Source organism: Bombus bifarius, unplaced genomic scaffold, assembly GCF_011952205.1.
Source record: "Bombus bifarius isolate JDL3187 unplaced genomic scaffold, Bbif_JDL3187 scf7180000009949, whole genome shotgun sequence".
In the NCBI taxonomy this organism is placed as follows: Eukaryota; Metazoa; Arthropoda; class Insecta; order Hymenoptera; family Apidae; genus Bombus; species Bombus bifarius.
This window is the reverse complement of record NW_022885435.1, coordinates 44568-58505: the sequence shown is the minus strand read 5'-3', so window position 1 is coordinate 58505 and position 13938 is coordinate 44568. Positions and strand designations below refer to the sequence as shown.

The window sequence follows — 13938 nt, the reverse complement described above, 5'->3', positions numbered from 1 at the left end:
GTTGTATAGAGATTTATACCGATATAGTATCACGTATAAACAAAGTGATTCATCCAGATTTAATAACAAGCCACTGTTTTCTTAATCGGATCTTCATCGGATACAAATTACTCTGCGTTAAACACGTGCTCGTGCTCGACCAGAATTCATAGTCACGCTCGGCAGCGTGAGCTTTTCTCTGTTGAGCTTTTGTTTAAATAAAGTTTGACATGGTTACAATACGTGCCGTGATTATTCTTTGTTTAGTTTAAGCTCTTCTCTTGGCGTATCGTTGGTGCCGCATCGAACATATGAGTATCACGACCTGTTTATAGCATTGTATCTACATCTACTTGCATGATATCCGTTCTTTCCACAAGTGAAGTAAGATTTCACTAGCTCGACGTGCGGCGTGATGCTTTCGATTAGACGATATAGTTTTACATTTTAGGCACCACTGAGCCCTCGAAGCTGAGGGCACGGTCTCTGATGGTTCCCATACGATTTGTTTCTAATCTAGTGCTGTCTTCCTTCTGTCGAAGCGTTTTGCAAATATAATTTTACATTTGACGAAAAAGCCGTTACGTTTGTCATCTGGAATCCTGGTGCATCGAAATATCGATCTCCATATTGTTGCAAAAAATGATTTCTGGAACCTCTAGGTTCCATGTTATCGTCGCCAATTCTCAGGTGGCTGATAGATTTAACAATGGCTATCATATTGACAGACATGCTCCGTTTGCTTCGTCTTGTAGCGTAACAATAATGAAACTGGTCTTTCGTGTTCTCCGGTATACTTCAATAGTATTTATTAGATTTTCTGGTAATTACTTCAAATGCGCATAACATAATACATAGCACCTACTGAGAATTTCAAGTATTCATATATTTCGAAAGATTTGGAGCTCCCTCCGTTAAAACAAAGCAGACAGTTTGAATCATTAAGTAAATAGTATTAATATTTACGTAAGATTTCCCATCCTTTACTACTACAAGTATAAGATTATACGTAAGAAATCTAATATTAAGAGCAAACATTCTTTTATGCATAATTGTATAATTTTATATATAATACTTGGAAATATTTGCTTATTCTTATGTCACAGAACTAGTTCCTTCTTTCTATCTAAAAAAATTCTGAAAATTCCAATTTCGTGACTCATCGTTGAACTACTAACGATGATAGAAATTGATCTGAAATGTTGACCATGCGCGTATGGAATACGTACAATCTTTCCTATCCCATTCAAATCTCACGTATGTTTGAATATTTATCAACCGTATGTTAATTTTTACTAATACGTTAACTGTTATCAAGCAGGAAACGATAGAAACTTAATACGATATAGGTTTACTGAAAGGTTTCAAGCAGAATATTAACTTGCAACTAATATTCTCGCTGTAAGATTTAAATTGCTCCGAAAAAACGCGTACGGTTCTGCATGTGACCGTATTAATGGGTAGGCATTTTCATGTATTACACGCATCTAGGAAGCAATTTTTATGAATGGTTGACCTAGGTCAACACACCCTAAAAATCTATTTCTATTACTTCAAGCTTAGATAAAATGTTAGAAATAATCTTGCTACGTATAAAATAGAAATATGTTATGAAATATGAAAATGGAAAAATGGCAAAAATATTATTACGAAGTAAACATTTTTTTTTAATTTACTCTGCAAAGGAGGATATAGTGGTACCCATAGTTTCTCGCAAATATCTCGAAAACTAAGCGAGACCACCGATTATATATGTACTTTATATATGAACTCTCTAAGAGATCAAATGCGGATAAACAAGGGGACTTTCTCTGTTTTACGGATAGCACGACTTCTTTTGTTTCACGGACAGAGCGGTTTTCTTTGTTTTACGGAGAGCCATTTTGAGAGACACGCATTTCCCAAACGGACGGACAGAGATCAAGATCACAGAAGAAAGAGTAATTATTTAAAACATTGAAGATTGACGAAGAAAGATCGGTAGCTCAGGACGTTGAAAATCGGTTCTCGATTTTCATGTAGACATTGCACAGAACTTGCTATTTATTGTTTACTGTTATTAATTGGTTGTTGTTTATTTAATTATTACTGTTATTAATTGTTGTTTACTCCTGTATTTCATTTAAGTATTTTCACGATAAACTCGATTTTCAGAATCGATCCCTGAATTATATCTTAGAATTGAACCTTATATATATATATGTCGGAGATGAAAGGAAAACCGGAGCCTTCCCTTTGCAATTTTGAGGAAGCCTTCTAATGCTTTAGCCTAAATTTTATCATAACTGTAATTAAGCAATTGTCATTTGTAATTGTTTGACATTTGTGAAAGCGAAAGTGGATTCGAGGTGACAACTGGTCGCCGAACGTAGCCACGGTCACGGGATAAACGTTTTGTCTGACGAAGGTGTGGATCGGTTGTATTGTTCTCCCTAGAAATCACATAGAATTGTACTTTAGAGATGTCGATATAATGGGACACACGTTGTAATAGGAATCAATCTCCAGACAGAAACTGCCTAGTAACGGCGTTTGGATCTTTCTCGATGTTTCCAAAGAGTATACAACAAACTTTTGACAGAAAATTGCCTAGCAACGACGATTGGAACCTTCTCGATGTCTCCAGCGAGCATATAACAAACAAATGCAGTCGTATAGCGAAAAAAGATTTTCATCAGATATTCATTCGTGTGATTGCCTTGGAAAGTGATACATCGAGCAATTTACCGAGTGTCTCAGCAATCGTATTTTTTTGTGTTTAAAATTATTCTACGCATAGTAAAGAGTTATCCCGTTGACCGTGGATTCGTTTGAACCCCGGAAACATTGTTAATAGCGTTAATTAAATTCATTATTCGTAAAACCTATCAATCGTTAATCTCATTATTCGTTAAATTCATTATTCGTAAGACATATTATTCGTTCCTCTTATTGTTCGTTAAACTTATTATTCTTTAATCTAATTATTAATTAAACTCAGTTTAGTTAATTTTATCATTTATTAAACTCATTATTCTTAATATTTTGTAAAATCTTGTTTATTCGCGTAAATATATTCTCTGTTTTGTAAAACAATGGCTAATTTAAGAACGAAGAACGAAGAATCATTACGCGCCTTAAATCCTAATGAAAACCCATCATATATATATATAGAAACAAGTTGCTGTGGATAAGAAACAATTCGAAACTCGTTCACAGAGCACAGAATCACCTAATTGCAGGCGTAACTGTTAATGTCGAGGACAATGGTGTTACAGTGTACTTACATATCTTCGCAACAAGTACCGATTTAATTTTCCAACGATGTAGTGTTTTATTGTAAATTGTTCGAAATTGTATAGAATCGTTAATGCATGTATGTAATATTTTCAAAAAATGTGAAATTTCCATTAAATACCTAATATATCTTTCTTTTTATTTCTCTTGATATCGTTTAAAATTCTTGTAACATATTATTTTCATTGGTAATTAAACTGACTGAATAACACATATCGCATATCTTTAGTGCAAATTGTCCTCAGGGATTGTATATATTTTTAAGCAAATGTAATTATATATTGCAACACCTTTCAAAAACCGTTCAGTACAAGGTCATTGAATATATTACAAGTTATTTCGTAAGAGAGCAGAAGTTATGCAAACATGCGGCAAATACTGATGCGGCCTTACATTATTCCAATTCCTTTAACCTTCAAATATTTCTAAATGTCATCAACGGAGTATTGAAATACAATTATACATAACACAATTATATTGATTCAATAGGAATCTGAATTTCTAAAATAAACGTGCAACTTTCTCTACGATCGATTCTTGTCAATATTTGAAAAATTAGTGACAATATTGAAATATCCTTTAGGAAAAATATAATTGGTTCCTATGTAACAAGCGTAATTCGCGACTCTGTACACCGTTAAATTTGTTTAATTCTAGTTATATAATTTTTTAGTACATTTAATATAAGTTGGTTTTTAAGACTTGGGTAGCCGTTTTCTTTTCTTTTTACGATGATTGGATATTTAATTGGTTTTTTATTGTCGCAATAAACAGATTGTAAATAATGTAGGGAAATAGAAGGAAAATGTTCACACATAGTAGCAGTTTGTTATGTAAATTTAATAAAAAACGTTTTTAGATATTTCTGTCCGTTGAACAGATACATATGTATACATGTATTTACATACGAATACGTTCTTACACGCACGCAGGATATTAATCTTGGTGTTAGAAGAATTGTATTAAAAAAAAAACAATTTTGCTTAGATTATAGAACTTTGAAACTATAACTCTGACTACAAATATCATTATATTCGTTATAAACAATTAATATGATTTTTAAGCGTCATATATCAATTCCAATTAAAACAATTTATAAAGTAATGACCAAATTAACTACCTTTTTATACCGAATGAAGGTTTACATATAAAATTCACTAGTTCGTTAAGCTTATTCCTTCTTTACATTTCTATTAAATGAACAAATTCTATATTTACACAATAAGATTTGCGTATATAGTTTGAAAAATGAACGTTAATGACACGACAATGTGTGGGTTTTGTTCTACGGAAATGAGTTCTCTTTTGCTATTATTTGGTATCTTACAAAGATTCCTTTCTTCGTCTACCTTTTTCGGTAATATTTATTCTTAACAAGCCATACAGCAAAGTTGCAAATACTCCAGATGTCCTAAGAACGGTGATGGATGTACCATGGTATTTCAGAAATAAGAATACACGAAGAGACTTAAAAATGTCAACTGTGTCCGAACAAATAGTACTAAAAGATACAAAGAAAAGATAGAAAGGGCAACAATCAGCCAACAGCCGAAGGTTTTAATAAAATTAATAGAAGACGACTAAGCACGAAGCATTCCATGGATTTAATTGTATCGGTATAGTGAAGATAAGCATAGTGAAGCAACAATCTTTGAATGTCACCCTATTGGGATTAGCTGAATTAGCGTGGTACCAAATTTTCAACCGATAAAAAAGGATTTACCGAACGTCAAATAAGACAAATTTGTTCTTGTTAGTACGGTAGCTGATTTTTTTCGTTCTTTCTACCTAATTCGTAAGCCTCTTTCTTTCTATAGCAATAGCGTATAAAACTAAAATGTGGCGCCAGAGGAAAAAGTAAACGGCCTTGACTCAATACAAATGACTTCATATAAATACATTTGACTCCATACAAAACTCTCCTATCCGAGCCTTATTATCATATCCTTTCTGGTCCTGTTCGAGAAGGAAAGAGGAAGAGAGAGATTTTCACTATTACTTACATATGCGTGTCTGTTTTGATTTTTTCCAAACGCTCTCCGTCTTACAGCGACGAAACATAGGAGAAGAAAAGTCTCAACAAATGCATAAACATTATTACAAACTTATGATGTTAATTAAAGAGATATGACTTGGCGTTCGTACTTTCTTTATGTATTCGCGTACAAAACGATTATCGACGTCAGATTCCATTCTCCTTGAAACCATTCAGCTTTTAACCGAAACATCATTTTTGGTATTGTTAGTAGCTTTAAAGATATTTACGTAATATCGATTTAGATGAAATAATTATTAATGGCTACTATATTAAAATAGAGGCTTAATATTTCGTACAATTTATTACATAAATCGACGAGAATAATAAAGAATAGAGAAAGAATAGGAACGATAAATATAATCGATTTTGATAAGCTTTATTTATCCGTGAAGACGCGACGAGATCGTAGGCGAAGAAACATATCCGCAAGCACAGTAGTGTGTAGATCGTGAAATCAATATATTTTATATCACAAATGCATTATAAAATATTTTATATCAAAAACATTTTGAATTTCTTATTTAATCAGTATCAACTCTTTAGATCTTATACTGAAAAAAAATCTGCTTTTTAAAGAAGAACGTTTATTATTTTTATAAAAATAATTTATTATACAAAAATACTAAATAGTACTATATAATATCACTAATAAAAATGTTAAGAAATACATTTATTTAAGAAAGTATACAGCTAGCAGCAATAAATATGTAAATATAACGGGAGATGAGCAATAGAGCAATATCTTCAGTAAGAGTACACATCGACATGTCCGCATATATCGGTTTCTACTTTTGGCTGAAATTGTTAATTGCAGCGTATGAAACGGCATACTTTCATTCATCACACCAATTCTTGCAGAAAATGTTTCACTTTTACTTTTAAGCATATAGTCGTAAACAGAGTCAGCAAAGTTGTGTTTGTATTTGTAAATTTACATGATTGCATCCTTCGGGAAACTCTGCATCAGGAGGAATTGATCCATAATTATTTAAGATTAAATATATGAACGAAAAAATCATAACTCAGAGCTTTAGGGTTTCTTCTCTCTTCTATCCTCTCTTCTATCCTAAGAAAAATTCGGATAATTTAATAACTTATGTACTGTATATAAGTATTATATGCAACGAAAAGGAAAGATCGGCAATATTTTGAGCTAATATTTAGTTCCGATTGCCATCGATGGTTGAACGAGACAAAATTTGGTGAATGTCATAGGATGAGATAATAAAATTGAAATATAAAATTTTAGCTTCGGGAAATCATCACACAGGTCTCTGTATACAATAGTACATCTGCGTGCAATTTTCGCCAATTAACATAATAATATGAGTATGCACGATGTATGTATACGGCTGAGAGATAAATGTATGTACGTACAATAGAACTCCGTTTATATGAACCTGTCGGGGGGCAAGCATGTTTATATAACGAAATCGTTCGTGTAATGGGAGTCCAGCTTTTTATATAGCTATTTATAGGAGTCGGCTATTTCTCCTCACCATCTATGATTGTTCGTTTACACAATAGGATCACGTTCATATAAAAGGAGTCCATGAAATATTTACTTTTAAATACATAATGATATTGCAAACCTGTATGAAATGTGAATCAGGGGAATGTGTACATAACGCGTGCTCCTATTGTTTACAACTTATTGTTAGACGTTCGACGATAGTTCATATAATAAGAAAATATATGCGCGGAAAAGACAACCAGCTTCTTTTAAAGAAAAGTATCGGTATTGGTTTCGGTTTGATAGACCGCGGCCGACCGAAAATAATGCAACGTCAACGTAACTAGCAACATAGCACATAGCGAAGATTAGCAGCGTTGTATAAGGATCGCATATCTTCGGAAAGCGTGAAACAATACTCACCGTGTTTTATGGTTAAGTAAACGTTAGGGTGCAGTTAGATACAAAGAGTTTTGATTTAAGTAAGGGACTACAAGTAATTTAGTTGCGAATCTATGCTAGTCATTGGAAAAGGTCATTGGAAATGACCTTAAATTAAATTAAATTAAATTAACATTGGATCTTAAAATATGACAAAATAGGAATAATCGTACCACAACCTAATAATTTACTCCCTGATATGTTTTTACTTGTCTCAAACATGAAATATATCCAACGGACCTACTTTAAAAAATGTTAATGGGCAGTATTGGATTTTTAGATTACGTTGCATTAAGCAAATTAGTATAAATCCATATATTAATCGTAGACGATCGCTTATAGAATATTAAAAATTAATAAAATAGGATATTAATCATAGATGCACAAAGAAACCAATAACAATATATTGTGTGCAAAACTTGCAATAACAAATCCAAGATTAACTTTCAAACGTCGGATTACTAAGGAGAAGAAGTAGAGTATTACACGTGAGAGAGATTAGCCGCAGTAACCAAGGAAGTATGGAAGTTCACCAGCAAGAGGAAATAAAAAAGAAAACAATAAAAAAAGCGGATTGTGAATTAATTAATTACATGGAACACCTATTACACACGAGAATCTTAATATAAAAGAAGCCAGGTCTTGCAAATCAAGAAAATCTGACAGAGTGTCAATAACAAGGTGTAGTTTGCATTTTTCATGCGAATTTTGCTAATCGCACCAACACGTTTCTACAAATTGTAACAGATGCTATAAACGCCTGAAATACCTATAAAACTTACATCTTCAGGAAGATAGTGTATGCTAGAGATGGAACTCGTAGAGTTCCAAAATTTTCTCTTATGCGTGTACCTCTAACCAGTAATTTTCCTTCAGTTCACAATTACCAGAGAGTGGCGAGCAGGACAAATTCTGATTAATCATCAGTTCTATCAACTTTGACGCCGAAAACACAGTCTCTTGATCTTGGGTTTGCTGTTGATACGTACATGGACTGTCCGATCGACCGATAGAATCCCATCCCTTTTGCATAGTATATACCACTCATTCTTTCGCATTGCAGAATTATTCTCACGGATCCCGGCTAACACTGTATGAAAGTTAGTCAATTAGGCTGAAACAAACCCTCTGTTTCACTAAGTTTCCTGCGCTAGTTAGTACCAAACGAAACAGGAACACCTATTCGAAATACTCTATCTGAGCCAACCATCATTTACGGTATCTTACTGTAGAAAGTGGCAACTGTTTGAATGTTTGTTTAAACCAAACAGGAAGAAATCCAATTCAAGGAACTAATTACTTTTCTGGACAAGGTGTGTGAAGACTTATTCCACAAATTTTTTACATGACATTAGGAAAATCGCTTGACAATTCATCGATTGTTTCGAGCCACAATGTATATGTATGTACATCACGATAGAAGCTAATCGGTCGACTAATGGTCAGCGGAGAATGTTTGGTACCGTATCAAAGCGTCACATGTCTAGCCTTGAAAAAAAACTTTCCAGTATCGTTTCAGATGTGCGATTGAATACATCCGAACGTAAATATAATGTAATTTAATGTCTATCATTATATAAAATAAATTGTTTGCTCTACAAAGCAATATCCAATCAATTTGTTATTCAATGAAAGCTTATTTGGCACAATGCCGAGTAAAACGTTATTTCAATTTTATTTTATATCATACGTGCAATTTTGCAAGTGAAATGTTTTATTTATTGGAAAACATTTCTAAAATAGTATTCAAAAATAACATTTTATTTGACCAATACTAAATACAGTAGGGTTCTAATTTACTGGGAAATATTTCATTTCTTTAATTTATTTTATTAGTTTATTTTACTATTTCCGAAAACATTAATGCAATGTGTGCATATCGTTCGAATTTTTTATTTAACACTGAAATTTGTAGCACAATTACTCCGATTCGACAATTCTTCTGTGGCCAACTTATGTAATCCGATAAATAGTTTTATAAATGTTTATTTATATAAAAGCTAATGAAGTAAATACAACAACAAAGTAACTTTTAGAAATAAGGTAATAGTATATACAATGAGAGCCAATCCATAACAACTGATTACCATATGTTGCGTTTCAAGGAACTCATCGGATAGATGCTATTTTATTTTTTTACATCTTATACTTTTTGCCGTATCAAGGTGATCTTCGGTTTCTTATATAGCATGGTATATTTTTTATTACATTAGCCCATCGAACTGGACATTCTCTGCGAAAAAGTATTAACCTATTTATACCGAAAAACCATTAGTTTCACATATGACATAACTACAATCTGTCAAATTTAATGTGCGAATGACAGAAAAAGACGTAAAGCGCTATTCTTCGACTTTATCTTACATATTTTAAATTTAATAAATTAAGGTTAAAATATCTGTCAAAGTAATAATTATTCGGCATAAATATGTTAACACCTTTTTCTAGAGACTAATGGACCAACTGGACCGATTGATGTTACAAAATATATACGGTGCCATTCAGAAAACTTCAGGTCACCTTGATATCACAGAAAGTAAAATAGCATCCATCCGATGAGTCCCTTGCAATCAACGTAATTCATTTTAATTCATAAAATTCATTAAAGTCATTTAAAACGATGAGAACAATAAATAACGAGTTACTTAGGCAGTAATTCTTATTGACACGCACTCTGTATGTACACCCAACCGAATTATAATAATTACAACTAAAAATATTAACTTTGGTAGAAGCAACTTCTTAGTTTTAATACGTGAAAGTAAACATCCTCGTAATAAACTATGCTCGTTGAGTTGTTATGTTCACGATGCACAATGGCGAGCATATAAATAGGGATATTGGTCCGCCAATGCATACTACATTGTACCGAAGTTGCAGTTATTATGTCTGTTTTTCTCCTTGCACATATTTAAGAAACCTTAAACTCACCGTGGCATAAAGTTTTGATAATTGACTCAGTTTAATTGTTAAATTGTTGTAAAAAATACGAAACTTAAAATAAGGAAATATTTGGGCAGCATATAAATAAATGAGTGTTCTAGTGTGCATTACTTGATTTTACTATAGTTCTCGTATAATAATATGGAAAACAGCGCATGATTTCATTTAGAAAACTCGGTAGATTTCTTTTCCTTTTTATGAAAACCTCGATTTACGTTGCCTTACGTTGCCCAACGTTTAGTGCAGATTAGTTTTATTGACATATTACCCAGAAATTATTTACTAAACTGAAATCTTCGATTGCATTGAACACTTTAGATAACGTGTAATAAATGAATAACTACTATTAACCAGTTAACTGCGGAATTCAGCGTTAGAAATCTCTCGTGGGGTGAATAAATGAAAACACGCGATGACGAGTACACACGTAAAACGCAGGGTAAATGCTCCTGTTATAAATTTTACAACAAAATTAAAGCAAGATGATGATGGCTTGTTGCGTGAAAACTATTTGAATTTTTTACACTTTTTTAAGCCACGAGGTTATTTTTACTCAAACTAAAAAAAGGTATACGGTCATCTCTACTAGAGATGAAAGAGGTATTCAAGAATGGGAAGGCTGTTACGTAACATTTCCAAGCATGACATCTGATATTTTTACGATCACCAATCAAAATTAAACATAGATATGTATGTAGTAGTGTTTTCGGTATATACATAGCAATAAAAATCAAATAGCATTCCAATACATGTTTTATAATCATATCTTATTATAATTGTATTCTTTTCATCTTGTTCACTCACTCATACACACAAATATATATATATATATATTTGTGTGTATGAGTAATGAAACATTAAATGCTACTATATATATATATATATATATATATATATATATATGTACATTATTGTATAATGTTAATAAAAATAATTAAATTAGAAACTTAAATTATAGAGAATATGCTTTACTTGACACTTTTGTCGTAATAATATTTACCCGTCGAAAATATTTACCCGTACCTATTGTATTTTTCGAAATATGTATTTAATTAAAACGAGGCGCTCTATATAAATATAAATTTGTGTGCGCGAGTCAGTGAACGAAGCGACAAGATTCAAAAAGACGTAATGTATGCATTTGGGAAGTAAATGTAGTTTTAAATTACATAATTATGAAATGCTTAAATTATATCCTATTCTACTTCGCTGATCAATCATTTTGTCTTATATCAATAATTATGGAGAATGTATGTTTACATTGCTCTAACATACATAACAATGCAAACCCATGCGATTTTAAAACGTACTATGCTATATATACGGTAGAGCTAATAATAGTCAAAAGTTACATTAATATATGTATGTATATGGTTATACAAGCAATCGATTTAGGCAACATGGAAATGTCAAACCAACGAATAAATTTTGCAGAGTTCTCTGCTTGTCTGATGGGTCATTTTTTTATATTCCTGTCTCTCTCTTTCTCTTCAGCTCTTTCTCTCTCTCTCACTCTCTCACTCTCTCTCTCTCTCTCACTCACTCTCTCTCTCTCTCCCTCTCTCTTTCTCTCTCCCTCTCTCCCTCTCTCTTTCTCTCTCCCTTTCGTTCATCCTCATCAACTGTAGCTTCTTCTTCTTCGAATAATATAATATTCGGCGAAAGCGATGTCCAAAGTTTCGTATAAAAGGGCATTCGTGTCACACAGAAACCACATTCGAAATCTCAATCTCTTCCATTGGATTCGCATCTGGTGACAACCAGCTATCTTTCAAAATGAAATTTCTCGTGAGTCTTCTTTTTCACATTTTTCTGACTGTATTAACCTTATCGCCTTTATTTTTATTCTATCAATTATTTAAACTTCTTACATTTGTATAACTTTAGAAACACGCTATATTCTTCGTTGCATTTTCTATGAAAATGGTTTCACAAACAAAATAATATATATTATAGAATATGTAATATGTATATATGCAATAGAATATATATTTTATATAAATAAATTTGTATTAAACACCACCGAAAAATACAAAAGTATATACGATAGTAACTTTTGCGAAAATGATATCTTCTCTCTACGCATATTTTGGGAATTAAAACATTTCCGATATTAAACATCGAAGCTAACGATTCCGATATAATAATTAAATATTGAACCCATTTTGTAAAAAACTATACTATTATTTCAAACTTTACAATACATAAATCTTATAATATACATATATAACTATACTTTATATATTACCTGCTTTTTATTTGAAATATTCATATTTTACTTCCTCCCGTATACATATTCGATCCATTTTGTTTGGAACGGTTTTTAACGAATTTTCCATCTTACAAAGTCAGTATGTCGTTTGTTATGTAATTATTATAGTGAACTATATAACTTTTGGTGATATATTTATTTGCAAACAGAAACATTTACTGTACGTATTTGTGAGTTTTCATAATTTACTTAAACATATAAGTGCATTTTAAAGGATGACTTTAACATTTTCAAGTTCAAACAAAATTTATATACATTAGGTACAAAGACCTGTCTCATAGTATGTTTAAATTTGTATTATTGGGTCAATATTATTGCTGGAAATGCAACCTTATATTTTCATCTCCACATCTTGCAGTCAATTTAATATTAAATCATTGACGTCCATCCTCGTGTTGCATATAGTAACATTATTTCTATCGTCATTATAAAACACAGTAAACTCGCTTTCATCAGTTCGTAGAACCTTTGTCCATTGATCAAATGTTTACTTACTATGCTTCTGGCTTTTAACAAACGTCAAGCGTCGTTGTTCAAGCCTTTACGGTGTTCTTGTTGCTTCATCATCCAGAGTTATTCATCTTTTCTTTACCCCATTTTAAATATTACATAATTTATACATAATTTCATTTAAAAATACAGTAAATAGTTAACGTAAATATATAGATGATTTTTTCTATCAAATTTGATGTAAATATCCATCTAAATATGTATTAATGTTTAAGTACATAATATAATATTGTATCTACAAATTGATGAGAATAATATTATGTTTATAATTGACATATTGATAAAAGATATGAAACTTTTGTTTTAGGTAGTGATCTCTGTTGCTATGTTGGCTATGGCTTCGGCTGATGTGGCTGAGCATCAACCAGTTATCGTTAAACAATCTCAAGATATTTCGCCTGACGGATCCTACTCTTATTCCTACGAAACAGATAATGGAATTTATCATTCTGAAAGTGGAACTCCAGTGGTGACAGATGCAAGGAGCGCACCCGTTGTTGTTACCCAAGGAGAGTATCAATATACATCCCCCGATGGTACACCAATTAAGGTGACATATGTTGCCGATCATAACGGATTCCAACCACAGGGCGAACACATTCCAGCTATTTCTCCATTGATTCAAAGGGCTCTTGAATACATCAGAACGCATCCACCACAAGCCGACCAGCCTAACCTATAAATTCACGTTCCACTTCCTTTACCAACTTCCTCCACGTCGCCAAATGAGATTACATTTTGTACATAACAAGTGCACGATAATAAACATTTATTGAAAATTCTTATGATAAAGACATTACTCCTTATCGTTCTTTGCTTTAAATACATATACATATAACAAGAATTACGTGTATAACGTACATATAACTAGAACACGTATACAATTTTAAATTAAAGTAGAGAAACACTTGATAACACAAGTGCGAGTTGTTACACGTTACACACTTCTGCATAATTAGGCTCCAAATGAAATTAGCCGTCATTGTACTAGAACAACACTTGTTAATGTAGAATGAATAATAAAAA

The 13938-nt window shown here is 32.0% G+C and overlaps 1 protein-coding gene across 1 annotated transcript; it reads left to right on the top strand.

Moving 5' to 3' along the window:
- The first annotated feature begins 11813 nt into the window (after positions 1-11813).
- Positions 11814-13704, top strand: LOC117215969 (larval cuticle protein LCP-17-like). The gene is made up of 2 exons (XM_033462526.1): positions 11814-11918; positions 13220-13704. The coding sequence occupies exons 1-2, from the start codon at positions 11907-11909 to the stop codon at positions 13592-13594; spliced, it is 387 nt and encodes a 128-aa protein (XP_033318417.1). The 5' UTR covers positions 11814-11906; the 3' UTR covers positions 13595-13704.
- Positions 13705-13938: the final 234 nt, after the last annotated feature.